This window comes from Solanum verrucosum, unplaced genomic scaffold (genome assembly GCF_900185275.1).
Source record: "Solanum verrucosum unplaced genomic scaffold, falcon-dt-bn FXZP01000307.1, whole genome shotgun sequence".
NCBI classification, from domain to species: domain Eukaryota; kingdom Viridiplantae; phylum Streptophyta; class Magnoliopsida; order Solanales; family Solanaceae; genus Solanum; species Solanum verrucosum.
Window position 1 is genome coordinate 548,103 of NW_026020264.1, and position 17,394 is coordinate 565,496.

Below are 17,394 nucleotides of genomic sequence, written 5' to 3' on the forward strand. Positions count from 1 at the left end.
AAGAAATCACATGGTGTGTGTTACCTTTGCTGAGGCTTTAACTTTTGTTCCCCGCGTTGTAACTCCAGTTCTTCGACTACTTGCCTTGGTCATCTCCTTGAGGGCTAAGCAAAATCTCTCATGCCTTTTAACTGGCAACTCTGGACTTCAAATCATAATGCTTAGAAGGTAGAAAGAAATTAGTTAATGATAAATCTAATGGTAAATACAGTAAATACATGTAATGTTTGATGTGCAAACTGCGAAGTGCAAGTATACCAACAATAATCACAGATGATGTCACAAAAGTTTCTTGTAACGAATTGCCCACGACTCATGAGCTATGTGTAAATACTTTATTACTATTCTAAAATTTTTGTTACAAAATGTACGAAGGAATTGTCCTAAAGCTTTTTTAAGTGGCAAAGCTTCTAAATAATTCGTGCAATATAAGTCGAGAATTGAAGCCTGAGATCAACTTGACAAAATTTCATTTTCGGATAAAGCTACCTATTTCATTGCACAGAGCATTACGTGGGCTTCGTTCAGGTAAAAGAGGCAAGCTGAGTAAAACAGAGTAGTAACATATAGAAGAGCAGTGGTTGCACAAGTGTCCTATCTAACTAGCCATTCAACTCAGGTAATAATTGCAGTTTCTTTGCACCATTCAAACTATGCAATACTCACTTCCGTCTGATGAGGCCTCTGTACCAATTAGATGAAATGTCAATTGCTCAACCATCACATATATGTCTTTACTTCGTGGATGGGCTTTGTCGCATCTCCTAAATTCGGAAACAACACCATCAAGTTCAATGGAGCTACATCCAGGGACTTTCTTTATTTTCTGTCTCTTCATTGCTTTTCTTACTTCTAAAGCATCTTTCCATTTACTGACTGAAGCATATGTGTTTGACATCAGTATGTATGTACCATCTTTTTCAGACTCCATATTGACAAGTATCTCAGTCACATGCTCAGCGAGATCAACTTTTCCTTGGATCCTACATGCTGCTAATATCGATCCCCAAATAGAAGCATCAGGTTCAATTGACATGTGTTTCACAAGCTCCATTGCTTCATCTATCAAACCTGCACGACCCAACAGATCAACCATACAGCCATAATGCTCTATTCGAGGTTTTAACTTGTGCACTCTCCACATATCTGTAAAGAACTTGTGACCCTCTTCCACCAGTCCTCCATGACTGCAAGCTGTGAGAACACCTACAAATGTGACTTCATTTGGTTGTATACCATTATCAAGCATCTCATAGAAAAACTTAAGTGCCATCCGTGCCTTTCCATGTGTGGCCGAACCAACTATAACGGATGTGTATGAATAAACATCTTTAGTAGTCATACTTCCAAAAACTCTAAGGGCATCGTCCATGCTTCCACACTTTGCATACATATCTACAAGAGCATTGCCCACAAACCCAGCTACTTGTATCCGATTTCTATCTATATATGTGTGCACCCATTTCCCAACTTCTAGCGCCCCTAAATTGCTACAACAGTTTAGAACACCAACTAAAGTATTCTCATCAGGCTTTACTCCTTGATCCTGCATTTCATTAAACACACTCAAGGCCTGTTTAAACTCCTTTCTTTGAGCCAATCCAGATATTACTGTATTCCAAGAGATCACATTTCTCATCGGCATCTCTCTGAAAACATTAAGAGCAACATCGCGTTCACCACATTTCAAGTACATATCGACCAATGCATTCCCAAGAAACACATCGAAACTCAACTTACGACTCTGCACATACTTGTGCAACTTCTGTCCCAATCTCAAATCCCCTAATTTTGCACAAGCAGATATCACAACAACCATCATCCTCTCGTCAGCCCTTAACCCGTCGTCTACCATCTCAAAAAACAAATCCACTCCTTCCTTCCAATAACCATTGTCCACATACCCCTGAATCAAAATAGTCCAAGATACCAAGTCTCTCACAGAACTTCTATCAAACACCTTCCTTACACTCCCAACACACCCACAAACACCATACAAACGCATCAAATTGTTCACTACATACAAATCCAACACAAACCCATTTTTTATCACATGGGCATGAACCAATCTGCCATATCTCAGCTCACGTAACTCTACACACGCCTTTATAACAAGAGGGTACGTGTATTTATCCAAATCTAACCCTTTACACATCATTTCAACATACATTAACAAAGCAAGTAAAGCATTTTCCTTACATTTAGAACTTAAAACACATTTCATTAAAGAATTATAAACATCGATATTTGGGTCATGTATTTGAGTGAAAAGAGAGTGGGCATAGCTCATATCCTTAGAGGGTATTGAAGAAGAACATAAAGATATGACTTTGGCGTAAAGGGACTGTTGGGTGTGCTGTAGGGAACTAGTTTTGGTAATTAAAGTATTGAAATTGAATTGTTTGGTTGAGTTACTGCTCTGGATTTTGTGAAAGACAGAAGGGTCTTGAGAATTTACAGTGCAACCAAAAACTAAGGCCATGGTCGTTAGAACATTTGATTTCTTATTCAGAAACACATAGAAAAAATAATATGGATGTTGAGCTCCATAAATCGAAACTGTTCACTGTAATTTGGGACTTAGATGAATCACGACGGACTTTGGCGGGAAGAATTATCGAACAGATTTTTACATGATCAATGGAAGAGCGTGCTGATTGGGCATAAATACTTTGGTCCAACCAAAATTGTCTTATCCACAAATAACCATTTTCCAAATCCGCTAATATCCTCTTTCAATGTCTTCTGAGTCTAGTCTATCTCATAGAATTTGTCATAGGGTCTTTTAAGTCAGCATGACACATAGAATTTGTCTAGTGCAGTCCCCATGAATAGCAGAGAATTTACCACTGCTCACCCGAAAGGTTATCCTGGAGTTTCCAAAAAATAAAAAGGCTAACCAAAAATGCAAATGTCATAAAGTTTCGAAAACAAAGAAAATGCTAAATAACATGACTTGTGAAATTTTAAAGGGCAATGACTATCTTTCGAAAACCCGAGTGGTTAGTGAGCGCTATTTCTACTTTATTTATGAGTTGTGAGCGATAGGATAGTTTTGGGGTGATGTCCTAATAACCATCAGTATGAATTTAACCCAATTTTCTAAAATAAGTTTCCAAGCTTAAAAACAGGCATTGTCCAGATTTTTAAAAACCATAGCATCTAATACGAAAAATTAACCATTTTAACAACAGGAAACAGTCGAGCCAAGTATCAACCAAAGCAAAAGTACTAACTTTGGGATGCACATAAAACACATCTGTATCACTTTGACAGGCCAGAGCAGAAGAAATCACTACAAGTACTAATAATTCTCAGGTCTCAACTTTTTGTTTTATCATATCTAAACATCTCTAGGAACAAGGAAATGTCGTTCTCCGTCTTTGTAATTCAGCTTGTATTTAGGGGACAAAAATTGTATGTCATTCAGAAGCACACTGACATCCTCGTGTGAATAGTCTCTGGCAAAATAATGTCATAGATCGTCTACTCCAAAACCATATACTATACGACTAATAATTTACAGGAAGCTGAAGCCTCTTTGGAGATGATTAGAGACTCATGTTGCACAAGAGAAATCTTCATCAAAGACTTGAAGTTGCTAGTACTAGAATCAAACACGGGCTGCTTCAAACCTGTTCGAACATGTCAGTATTTAGAACAGTTTGCAACTCGTATGAAAATAAATCATCATGTATGTACATGTACCCCTAAAGAAATGTTATTACCGTTTTATAAGAGTTGTACACAAGGAAAGTGTTATTACTTATGAAGAAATAGGAAGATAATTACAGTAAAGTTGCCAAAAACAGAAAACTATGAGAAATGCAGAAGCTGAAGTTAATTCACATGCATAAAGTTTGCAATGAGTTTATAAGCTTGGAATCCCATCTGTAATTGGAATTTCAAGTGTAGCTAGTTACCTACAAAGTAGTTGATCATCTTATCAATGTTATCCAAATATGCTAAATTTTGTTCATCATATACTTTAAAGTTCAACTGATGCAAACCCCGTGAGAAAAATGTAGGAACCTTCAAAATTGACAGTTTATGTGATTACCACCGGACCACCCCTAGTTTCAAAAAGAAGTAGCCCCAAGCCTCCCACTATAACAGCTTGCCTGAACAAAACAATGGCAACAAGCTTATAGCAACCTCCAAGTGTGAACAAAATACACTACTAGATCAAGAAAGCGCCAAACAATTTTTTTGTGTAGCTGATCCATCTTTACAGCTAACAAAAGCTCACGTGCAAAGCAGCTGACAGCATATACATGCTATCAAGTAGAAATTATTGTTCTGTCCTTTAATTATTTACCTTAGAATTCTATGAGTTATTTATCTTGTTCTCTTCATCAGAATGCTGTTTTATTTATTCTCATTTGACGATACTCGTACTTTAGAAAGAACCATTGTGCAGGAAAGAAAAACTAACACACTTCAAGTTCAGCTGAATGAAACAGTATGCTTTATATATGCATAAAGAAATGTAAGAACATGCAAAAGATCCTTCAACAACATTTGCACTCACAAGAAAATTGTCCGGGCTTATTGATAAACTTGAAAGTGCTATGGAATTTCGCCTTTTCTTAAAATGGAAAGAGAGTATTCAGCAGCATCAATAAGATCTTGAATGTTATGAAGAGATTGCTCCTCAGAACCCAACATGAACATGGCACGGACCTCAGCTTTCTTTTGAAGTCTAACTGCTAAGCTAAATGGCAAAGCAGGTGAATTAAGGCTCCTCAAGATTTGCCTATACAAAGACAGAACTCTTCCTCTATTCTTTGCCAAGTCCTCTGCTGTAGCCCATATCAACCCTCCTCTCATTTCTCTGTGGCACACCTTGAGTTTAAGAATAAAGAAAAGGTTAAATATGCGCGACAAAATGGTATCTCCTAAGGGTTTTACCATCCTAATTATTTTGGAGCGGCCTGGTCACCTAATTCATTTTACTTTTTGTTTAAATGAGTAATTATAAATAAAGGAAAAGAGAAAGACAACCCCTCAAAATGACTCCTAAAGTCTACTAACTTGAGATTCTAAGTTCAGGAGGTTAAGTTAACCCAAGGAGAAGGTGTTGGCATCCTCGAGTTACGTGTAAAACACCATTACCTGACTATTCTAATTATTTCCCTAAGTCTAGTTAAGGAATATAAACAGAAACAAGAATACAGCTAATGAGCAGATGAATCAAATAAATAAGAAAAACTATTAAGTATTACAGACCCGAATGAATTACATCACTGAGGAAAAACAATTACAATGAACAAAATTGAAGCTCTCTTGATATAATCATCACCAATTGTACTACAAGAAATTGGTTAACATGGCAAAAGATAACTTTAACACTATAAACAGCATGTCTTTTTCATATTGCATACCATAACCCATAAAGTAAAATCTAAAAATAGGTTGGCCAATTTGAAAATCTAACCACAAGTTCTAAAACTTTTAGTTTCCCCATCTTACTACCCTCAAATGAACTGATAATTCCTGAATCTAATTTCAAAACCAACTGGAATGTCTTTGAACACATTGCTATTCCATTATTTACAACAATAACAAAAAGAAATCTCTTTCTCTAAAGTTATCTTTTTTATTTTGTACTTATTTCTATTTTTTAAAACTAAAATTTATTAGATTTAATTTTTAAAGAAGGAATAACCAAATAAACTGGAATCAGACAAACATAAACTAATGCAATGCATTCAAACCTTCTTTTTATTTATTTATCTTTTGGATGATAGAAAGAGTGTTATATTTTCTTGCAATCCTGCTTCAAAAACTATTCTTTTGAGCCGAGGGTCTATCAGAAACAACCTCTCTACCCCATAAAGAAGGTAGGGTGTAAGGTCTAGGTACATCCTACCCTCCCTGGACCCACTTGTGAGATTACAATGGGTATGTTTTTGTTGTTTGTTGATGACAGAAAGAGTAAGTTTATTCCCTTGCAAAATCTGCCAGGTGGTGGAACAACTTATTACATGGTTTCATCCATAGTATCTTTACTAAAAGACAAATTTTAGAATGATTTCTTACTTTCATGCCATTAGTTGCATTATACAAATGGAGATTCACATTCATCTGAAACAGAGTAAGCTTATGGAAACAATGTAGCCCAATATTGAGCAGAAGAATCATAGTAAACCAATTACTTCCAAAGAATGAAACAGAATGCATCATACTCAATAGTTTATTTTGGCCCAAAACAAAATTGAGCAAACCATTAAGAGTAAAGGGATGAAAAAAGAAAATGCAACATACCCTCAATTTATAATGGTCCATTTTTATTAAATCAAACACTAAGTATTTAATAATTGAAGGAGGCAATTGGGTTAGGCATATCATCAAACAGTTTGTAGGCAGTAGTCAATGCTGATGCTAAAACAAGAAATTTCTCCAAGAATCGGAAACCCATCAAGAGGAATTTGTCTATAATGCAAAACACAAAATTTGAGAACAGCTTACTTTTTTGCTTCCCGGAGAAAATTCCAACAGTTGCCGGCAATTTGGTTGAAGCTTTAGAGAGCTTACTGTAATTTGTAATGTCAAATGAGGAAGCATTTATATATTTACGCGTATGCACCCAAAAGATTTGAAAATCACACTTCATACCTGTAGTTTGATCTAAAAGTCTAATTCTCACCCAAATTTAGGCCAAATACAGCAATGACCCCTTAAACTTTACACTATTACTTTATGACTCTTCAACCTTTTAATCAGAGGCTAGTCCCCCCCCCCCCCCCCATCTACCATGTGGGCCACCCTTCTAAAAGACGATGCGGGAAAGATAATGTCCTTGCTACGCTCCATAGATGCTCGTACGATTCTTGTGAATTTTGGGTGTGTTTGAATTCAGCCTCTCTCCGGTAAGCGAAGGAAGGGTCAAAGCCACCGACGATGAATAAAGAAACCCTAAAACAAAAAAGGAAGCCTAAGCCTTCATCACTCATAGGGGTCGGGAGTCGGGACCCCCACAAAGGGGCGGACACGACTTCTTCGAAGGCTAGAAAACCACTGAAAGACACCCAGGACTATAGCATATCGTGAAAGTAGCACATTGAACGGGTGTGCTTCGATCATGCCTCTGTGTCAGAAGATACCATTTTTGAAGAATTCTTTAGAGATAATCAAGGAAAATAGTTGTTGGGATACTCATGTAGTTGATGAAATTCCTATCTAGCCTCAGTACAAAATTGTGGAGCATTAAAAAAAGGCTAAAGATAGCGAAGATAATGGACTACCAAGAAATAGATTTGGAAACTATCTCCTTGTTGTCAAGCTTATTAAGGACTAGGATATTCAACATCATCTTCTCAGGTTAATTATTGAATACTTCAAGTATTTTTTCCGTGGACCAAAAATAATAATAATGGAGATGTTATATACTTTTTTTTTGTTCTTTAGAAGTAATGACAATTTGTTTCAATGTATAGTTTTCTTTTTCATGTAAAATTTGTAAGGAACACTTGTTTGGGCCTCCATAATTTTAAATCAAATAAATAATTTATCCAAAACAATGAAGTCAAAACTTTCTATTTTATTTTTATATCTTTTTAAAATGCAATTAGTATTTGTTCATAACTGTGGATTTTTCTTTTTTCTTATCAAACTTGTAGAAGATTAACTGGCACTTCATCATTTTATCCTAATAAGCCTAAATAATGAAGTTCCTGATAAGCTTTGTTTGATAAAATTTGACCCAAAAAATATGACTTTAAAAGATTTTTTTAAAAAAAGGGTATGCTATATTTTTTGATTAAAAAAAATACCACGAGGACAAAATATTCCACGTGGCAGTTACGTGACCTGGAATTAAATTATCCCTGACTAGGGGTGTTCATGAGTCGATTTGGATCGGTTATTGGTCAAAATCAAAACAAAACCAACTTAATCGGTTTTAAAATTATCAAAATCAAACCAAACTAAATATAATACATATACATTAATCGATATCGGTTTCGGTTTGGTTTAGTTCGGTTATTCGATTATTAACCATACACAAAAATAAAGGCTTAAGTCATTTGCGGCACCCTAAAGTTGTCCGCATAATTCACTTAAACACCTTAACTATGACTTGTACCTATTGAACACCTAAATTATTGAAAACATGTGTCTATTAAGCACAAAATGCTAATGTGGCAAAATAAGTGCATCTCATTTCACAGCAACGGCGTGAATAGGTCCCAATTTTTTTTTATATATTTTAATTATTAATAATAAACTTGTACCTTTTTTCCTTCTAATGACACTTGGCATGTATTGAGCTATAGAATTGTCAAGTTGCTAGGCAGTTAAGTCAAGTTGTTAGATTGTTAACTTTCTGTTATTCATTCTGTTAAAAACATGTGATTCACGTGTGAGTTAATTGATGAGAAATTCCTTTATGTAGGTTCAGTTTTATTCTGTAAAAGATCAGTTGATTGAAATGAAAACTTGTCATTGGTAACAATGTGAATTTGTTCTAGAAAGCTCTCAATTCAATTCGAGTAGTTAGATTACAAAAGTTTTCATGGTATCAGAGCAGGCGATTGAAAGTCTGTAGAGCTTCACGGTTAGTTGCTTGAAGATTCAACAATGGTGAATAACACTGCAACAATGGTGAAAAACCCAGACGCAACAACAATTGATCCACAAATCGATCACAATCATCCTTTGCATCTACAGTCATCTGATACCCCTGGTGTTCCCTTAATTCCAATGAAACTTACAGGTCCGGAGAATTACGGACTGTGGAGTAGATCAATGCGCCTTGCACTACTAGTCAAAAACAAGCTTGGATTTGTTGATGGCACATGTGTTAAGAGCACGTACAAAGGAGATTTGGCAATTAGATGGGAAATGTGTGATGCAGTTGTGTTATCGTAGATCAGTGCAACAGTAGCACCAGAGCTGTTAACCAGCATTGTGTATGCATCAAGTGCGAGAAAGATCTGGAGCGACTTCAAGGAGAGGTTTGATAAATCTAATTTGACTAGAATTTTTCACCTGTGGAAGGAGATCAGTATGATGAGTCAAGGAACAGATTCTGTGACTACATACTACTCTAGAATGAGAGATTTATGGGATGAAATAGATGTTATGGTGCCATCTCCATCATGTGACTGTCAGGAGTCGAATTCTCATGTTGAGCACATTAGACAACAGAGGTTATTGCAATTTTTAATAGGATTGAATGAGAGTTATGCTCAAGTCAGGAGTTCAATTCTGCTTGCTTCACCAGTTCCAAGTGTGAATCAAGCCTATGCAATGGCAATTCAAGAGGAAAGCCAAAGGAAGCTAGGTTTGATGGAAGGAGGAAAGGATCCAATGACTATGCTAGCAGGAAGAGGTTCGAGATTCAATAATCAGTCACAAAATTCTCAGTATCCACCTAATATTTCTCAGTCCAAGAAGAATCAAGGTCATATCTCACAAGGAAGGAAATCAGGTGTGATCTGTGAACACTGTGGATACAAAGGCCATACAAAAGAGACTTGTTACAGGATTGTAGGTTTTCCTACTGATTTCAAAAGCAAAAGAAGAGTGTCTACTGATGAGGATAACATACCTCATGCTCATGTATCAACAGCTGAAGCTGGCCCATCTACTTCAGGAGGAGGAACCGCAGTAGCATCAGGATCAGCTCACTTCCATTTTCCAAGTGGTTATTTCACAAAGGAACATTATGATCAAGTGATGAAGATGATGGTTTCTCAGCCCACGGGAAGTTGTAAAGCAAATGCAATTGCAGGTATGAATGTTAAACATGATAGTATGAATGTAGCAAATTTGAAGTGGATAATTGATTCTGGGGCTACATATCATGTTACTTATTGTGATAAGATCCTTCACGATTGCAAACAACTAACAGAGTCAAATCCTAATAAAGTGCAAGTGCCTACAGGGAATAAAATTCAAATAGATCACATTGGAAATGCAGTGATTTTGGAAAAATACAAGCTGGAAAATGTGCTACATGTACCAGAATTTAGATTCAGTATGCTGTCAGTTTCTAAGCTGACTAAGGACCTGAATTGTGTGGTGTCTTTTTATCCTATCCTATGTACAATGCAGGCTCTCAGTACTGGAGAGGTGATTGGGATTGGTAAGGAAGAAGAAGGTCTTTACATTCTCAAGCATGAAGCACTCTCAGTAGCAGGAGCAGTAGTTACAAACAAGAGAATGACAGATTTGAAGTTGTGGCATCTCAGATTGGGGAATCCCTCTATGAAAGTAATGAAGCACATTTCCATTTTGAAGAATAAAGTAGATGTTAGTATACAAGAAGAATGCATGATTTGTCCCTTGGCCAAACAATGTAAACTGAAGTTTCATTCTATTATAACTAAATCCAGTAGTTTGTTTCAGTTTATGCACATGGATGTCTGGGGTCCTCACCAGCATCCCACCTATGATAGAAATCATTACTTCTTGACTATAGTTGATGACTACAGTAGATTTACATGGGTCTCTTTGTTACAGTCCAAGAAAAAAGTAGGAGTTGTATTGAAAAGTTTCTTTTCTATGATCTGTAATCAATTTGGTTGTTCAATAAAGACCGTGAGATCAGACAATGGTACTGAGTTCTTCAATAGTCAAGTTAATACTTTATTTTCTTCATTAGGCATTGTGCATCAAAGTAGTTGTCCTTATACACCACAACAAAATGGTGTGGTTGAAAGGAAACATAGACACATTTTGGAGGTAGGAAGAGCATTGAAGTTGCAATCTTATGTGCCTAGTAGATTCTGGGGTGATTGTATACAAACATCAGTCTATCTTCTTAACAGATTACCTACTGGTGTTTTGGATGGACAGTCTCCTTATGAAGTGTTATTTGGGAAACCTCTTAGTATAGAACACATTAAAGTTTTTGGATGTTTGTGTTTTGCGAGTACACTGCCCAGAGGAGACAAATTTGAGGCTAGAGCAAAGAGATCAGTCTTGTTGGGTTTTTCTTCCATACAAAAAGGATATAGACTGTATGATTTGGATACAAGAACTGTGTTTATTAGCAGGGATGTGGTTTTCAGAGAGGAGGTGTTTCCTTTCAAGCTTCTGAAGGCAGATGAGGGACCTTATCCTTTATTATCACCATTTATAGATGATGCAGGTACACATGACTATAATCAGCCCATTATGCAGCCAGCATCACTTATTCCTACTTCTACTCATACTAATGCATTACATGAGACTATGGTGGAACCTGCAGAAGCTGAGATGATGGTGGAACCTGCAGAAGCTGACCTTATACCTGTTGATAATCCTGTGCATCCAGATGACATTCAACAAGACAATATTGGTCCTAGAAAGACTAGCAGAGCTACCAAACCACCAGTATGGATTAAAGACTACATTGTGCCCCAAAAGTCTCATCCTCATACTATAACAAATCATGTTTGCTATGACAACATCTCTACTGATTATCAGAATTATTTACATGCATTTTCTGCAGTAGTAGAGCCTCAGTCTTACCATGAGGCTTCTCAAGACAAATTATGGGTTGAAGCCATGCATCAAGAAGTTCAGGCATTGGAAGATAATGGTACCTGGACTATTGCAGACTTGCCTCCCAGTGAAAAGGCCATTGGGTCAAAGTAGGTGTATAAAATCAAGTATAAAGCAAATGGTGAGGTGGACAGATACAAAGCTCGTTTAGTTGCTAAAGGATACACACAAATGAAAGGTCTTGATTACCATGAGACTTTTCTCCAGTTGCAAAGATGGTTACAATCAGGACAGTTCTTACACTGGCAGCTTCATATGGCTGGGATTTGTCTCAAATGGATGTTAATAATGCTTTTCTACAAGGTGATCTCATTGAAGATATTTACATGAATCTTCCTCTTGGCTTGCAAAGACAAGGGGAGAGTAAAGTGTGCAAGCTGAGGAAATCATTGTATGGTTTAAAACAAGCCTCTAGACAATGGAATATCAAGTTTACTGAAGCTCTGTTGGCAGCAGGGTACACTCAGAGTGCTCATGATCATTCTTTGTTCATAAGAAAAGTTGGAAGTGATCTAGTGGTAATTTTGGTCTATGTAGATGATCTTTTGATCACAGGAAACAGTTCTCAATTGATTCAAGAAGCCAAAGCCACTTTGAATCAGAACTTCAAGATGAAAGATTTGGGAAATCTTAGATATTTTTTGGGAATAGAAATTTTGAAATCCAAAGATGGACTCTTACTTAATCAACGAAAGTATGCATTGCAACTTATTTCAGAAGTTGGTCTGAGTGGTGCCAAAACAGTGAGCACTCCTTTAGAATTCAATCATAAACTTACCAGTCTAGAATATGATCAACATACTGGTGGCTCTACTGATCCTGAACTAGATGATGTTACACCTTATCAGAGGTTAATTGGGAAGCTGTTATATCTGACGATTACTAGGCTTGATATTTGTTTCAGTGTACAAGTTTTAAGTCAATTCATGCAACATCCGAAAACTTCACATTGGGAAGCAACATTAAGAGTTGTGAGATACATAAAGAAGTCTCCAGGACTTGGAGTTTTGCTGAAAAAGGGAACTGAACCCTCAAAACTCATTGGATATTGTGATTCAGATTGGGCCTCATGTCCTAATACAAGGCGATCAGTCACAGGGTACATGGTACGGCTTGGAGATTCATTGATTTCTTGGAAGTCCAAAAAACAACAGACTGTCAGTAGAAGCTCTGCTGAAGCAGAATATAGGAGTTTGGCAGCTCTAGTTGCAGAGTTAGTTTGGTTAGCTGGTTTACTCAATGAGCTACATTGTCCAGTTGCAAGTCCAATACTAGTATTCACAGACAGCAAATCAACTATCCAAATAGTAGAGAATCCAGTGTTCCATGAGCGTACAAAACACATAGAAATTGACTGTCACTTCATCCGTGAGAAGGTGAAATCAAATTTTATCAGTCCTCAATACCTATGCACTGCTATGCAACCTGTTGATATCTTTACCAAGGGGTTAGGTTCTGCTCAACATCACTTCCTATTGACCATACTTGGTGTGTTAGATGTCTTTCACCCTACAGTTTGAGGGGGAGTATTAAGCTATAGAATTGTCAAGTTGCTAGGCAGTTAAGTCAAGTTGTTAGGTTGTTAACTTTCTGTTATTCATTTTGTTAAAAACATATGATTCACGTGTGAGTTAATTGATGAGAAATTCCTTTATATAGGTTCAGTTCTATTCTGTAAAAGATCAGTTGATTGAAATGAAAATTTGCCATTAGTAACAATGTGAATTTGTTCTAGAAAGCTCTCAATTCAATTCGAGTAGTTAGATTACAAAAGTTTTCAGCATGCATTAATTAAAACAACTAAAAATAAACTTTTATTTAAAATAATGTCTTATAATACCCAAAAAGAAAGCAAACCCACCCACACCCCTGTAGACTATACAACAGTGGTCTTCTTCTTCACCCCATTTTAACCATTTTAAACTTTGTTTTGGTTCTTCATTTTTATTTTTCTCTCTTTATAAAAAAAAATTGAATCTGCTAATCGAATTTGGAAGAATGAAAAAAATTCGGACGGCAACCTCCGTCCATCTCTATTTCCGGTCCCTTCAATCAACCAACATCACCAGCTATTAAAGTTATAAAATAATATCAGAAAATTCAATATAATTCATTTGAATCCACTGGATTTCTCTTCGTCATCGATTTCAAAATAATTCATCAACATTGACTTATTTTTCACAAAAATCCCAATAATCACTCTATTAATCTATCATGCTTCATAATTTATTTCATTATTTGCATTTGACTTAATTTTCATAGCCCATAGTTTATTATAAAAATGAAAAACAAAAGTTACTCTCTTCGGAGGAATAGAAAATGGTGGATAACAGCGGCTGAAGAACAAGAAGAAAGGGCAAATAATTACATGGGTGGGGAGAGATTTGTGTTTTTTCCTTTTTTTTTTGTTGCCGCAGGAGGCGTCGGGATGGTCGGCATTTAGGGAAGAAGAAGAAAGGTGGGTGGGTTTGTGTGGGGGGTGGGGGGAGGAATTTTCTTTTTTCTTCTTTTTGTTAATCAATTTTTTGAATTATTAAAGGTTGAAACTTTTTTTAAAATTGAAACGAGGAACTTTCACATATAGCCACTCAAAAATAGCCTAATTACTCTCCGTAGCTATAATTTGATTATTACAATTCGTAGCTACATGTTATAGGGAGGAGAAAGACTGGGAGAGAGATGAGAGAGGCGAGCGAGAGAGGGCAAATAGTGGGAGAGAGGTGATAGCATATGTACATCGGTTAGATAATTGTATATTATACATATGTATTTGTATATATGGCAAGCGAGATTGGGAGAGGGAGGAGAGAGGTGAGCGAGATTGGGAGAGTGAGGAGAGAGGCGAGCGAGACTAGAGATAGAGGAGAGAGGCGAGCGAGAGAGGAAAAAAAGTAGGAGAGAGGTGAATTGTATATGTATATCGGTTAGATAATTGTATATTATACATATGTCTTTGTATATATGGCAAGCGAGATTGGGGGAGAGAGGAGAGAGGGGAGCAAGATTGGGAGAGGGAGGAGAGAGGCGAGCGAGAGAGGGCAGAGAGTGGGAGAGAGGTGAATTGTATATGTATATCAGTTAGATAATTGTATATTATACATATGTATTTGTATATTCTGGCGAATTATACATATACAAATGTGGCTAATTATACAAACTCGAAGTCAGCCCACATAATTAATGTATAATGTTAGTCGCGAGTGGTAATTATAGCAAACTATAGCTATGATGAGTAATTAAGTAGTATAAGTTTGTTTAACCACGTAATTTTCCCAATTGAAAATTCATTAGATTGGGCCCATATGCCACGTGTTGAAGTTTTATTTGTTACTTTTTCAAGACAGTGTGCTTGAATTACTCACACAATATTTTAAAAGCTTTATTATCATTTTGTGTTCAATAAGTACATATTCATTAATGTTAGAGTGTCCAATAGGTATTAGTCATAGTTTAGGTGTCTGAGTAAATTATGCGGACAACTTTAGAGATTCGCAAATGACTTAAGCCTTTATTTTTGTGTATGGTTAATAACCGAATAACCGAGTTAAACCAAACCGAAACCGATAACACCAAACCGACAAATGTATATGTATTATATTTGGTTTGGTTTGGTTTGGTTTTGATAATTTTAAAACCGATTAAATTTGTTTGGTTTTGATTTTGATTTTGACCAATAAGGCAATAACCGATCCAAACCGACTTTATTAAAAGAGACCTAACTTTGTCTTGTAAAATGATGAGTGTCACGTAACTTTTAAAAATATTATCGTTTTTTCCATGCTCACTAACCATTTAAGGCAATGAATAAGCAATTTGTCGAAGAAAAAACTACTCAAATAAAAAATCAGATTAAGACAGATACCAATCAAATATATATATATTCTCCAATAATTTTCAGACGATAATAAAAGGCATCACCATTTTATTAAAAAAGAACGAACTTTGTCTTTTGAAAAATGATGAGTCCCACGTAACATTTAAAAATCTCGTCTTTTTTGCATGCTCACTTGAAACATCACTTTCTTTCAAATGAAAATTTTATCGTTAGCTAATGCATGAGCCTAGATCTTCATTTTGCATTATAATCATTTCTTTTTAGAAAGAAAATAGTATCCTTTAGAATTGGTTGAAACAAAATTGCATCGAAGTGGTCGAAACATAATTGCATCGGTGGTAAAAGTGGTTGAAACATAATTGCATAGTATATATTAGTATTGCTACAAGTGCATGAAAATAAGATTTATGTCACTAGTTGCAACAAATTTTAAAGTGATAGAAAATAAATTACAATCACAAAAAAATAAGAAAACACAAGTTTATTGATAAAACAATATGGATACAATATTGCTTGTTTCCTTGATTCATCTCCCATAAGATTTCTCCATGATTCGAGAGTCGTTAGTGGCATATTTCTAGAACTAGGATGATTTGAATTTGATCTCTTTATGGATATTTCATGAATTTGTGGAATATTCGAGATGCCTCTTTAAGAGAATATAATACCGTTCATAGGCATAAACTAGGGTTTAGGGTTAGAGTAGCCTCCAAGAAATCTAACTAGAATCGAATACTTCTTATAGAGTTCCAACTAGAATTGAATATGTCTTACAGAGTCCCACAAATTTTCAATGTCTAAAAATACCCCTGCTTCAAGGCTTGTTGGTGTGTAGACTTGATGAAACTCAAAGACGAGGTTTGAAGTACTCATTCTTCCAGCTTTGCAGTTTTGTGGCTTCAGATTTGCAGATCTGATTTGTGAGAGGAGATGAAGGGTAGATTTGGTCCAAGTGGGCATGCCAATTTATTTTCACACAATTTTAAATATATGAAAAATAAATCAACGATAAATAAAATCGGAAGAAACAAGAATATTTTATTGATAAATCAATATGGGTTCAATTCTGTTCTTCCCTTGATTCTTTTCTCATAAGGTTTCTCCATGATCCAAGGACTGTTAGTGTCGTATTTCTCGAACTAGGATGATTTGAATTTGATCTCTTTATTAATATTTAATAAATTGCGGAATATTCAAGATGTATCTTTAAGAAAATATAATATCTTTTATATAGGCATAAGCTATAGGGTTTAGGGTTAGAGTAGTCTTTAAGAATTCTAATTGAAATCAAATACATCTTGTAAAGTCCGAATTAAAATTGAACACGTGCAGATTTCCACAAATTTTTAATGTCTACCGTCACAACTTGACAAATGTAGTTATATATACATAAAAAAAATAAAAGAAAAAAATAAGTCGTAAGGACATGATTAGGATTAGGGGTGTTCACGGTTTGAATAAAAACCGATCCAAACCGAAAAATCAAACTAAACCGAGAAAATAAAATCGATTTTATGTGGGTTTGGTTTGGTTTGGTTTGGTTTTAGATTTTTGAAAATCAATAGTATTTGGTTTGGTTATGATTTTATTTGAAAAACCCGAAGAAATAATCGAACCAAACCGATGAATCATATACATATATTTTATTAATATACATACTTAATATATTGTTTTTATAAACAATTTTAATGATCTTGTATATGTTTTCATTAAAATTTCTTTATAATTTACTTATTGAAAGTAAAAATGCCCAAGGTGAAAACATTTATCTTATTGATTTCATGTATATGAGTGTTTATGACAATTCTTTGTGGGACTAAAAATGTTATTGTCTCTTCCTTCTAGGCCAATATAGTAAATTTTAAAGTTTTATTGATAGTAAATTTAGTGATCGTAAGTTTGGTAATTTAAGTCATTCTAACTATTTTTCGTTTTGAATGGATTGTTGTCACTTTTTTCACATTTTGAATGAATTATTTCTTTTATTTTTGTGTATGGTTAATAACCAAATAACCGACCCAAACCAAACCGAAATCGATAACCACCAAACCGATAAATGTATATTA

At 35.4% G+C, this 17,394-nt stretch overlaps 3 protein-coding genes across 5 annotated transcripts in view; 1 reads left to right on the forward strand and 2 right to left on the reverse strand.

Moving 5' to 3' along the window:
• Positions 1–17,394, forward strand: part of LOC125833615 (uncharacterized) — a 182,522-nt gene that overhangs the window by 150,349 nt on the left and 14,779 nt on the right. The gene's annotated exons all lie outside the window — the stretch shown is intronic.
• Positions 647–2,229, reverse strand: LOC125833548 (pentatricopeptide repeat-containing protein At1g08070, chloroplastic-like). Its single transcript, XM_049512712.1, has one exon. It carries the CDS (start codon positions 2,222–2,224, stop codon positions 647–649), a length of 1,578 nt encoding a protein of 525 aa, XP_049368669.1. The 5' UTR covers positions 2,225–2,229.
• On the reverse strand, positions 4,460–6,542 carry LOC125833620 (uncharacterized). 2 transcript variants are annotated; one of them, XM_049512785.1, is made up of 2 exons: positions 6,472–6,542; positions 4,460–4,845 (listed from the first exon to the last, which is right to left on the reverse strand). In XM_049512785.1, the coding sequence occupies exon 2, from the start codon at positions 4,828–4,830 to the stop codon at positions 4,570–4,572; it is 261 nt and encodes an 86-aa protein (XP_049368742.1). In that variant the 5' UTR covers positions 4,831–4,845; positions 6,472–6,542; the 3' UTR covers positions 4,460–4,569. The 2 variants fall into 2 exon arrangements, with proteins under 2 accessions (XP_049368742.1, XP_049368741.1); XM_049512784.1 differs by having other exon boundaries at positions 4,534–4,834.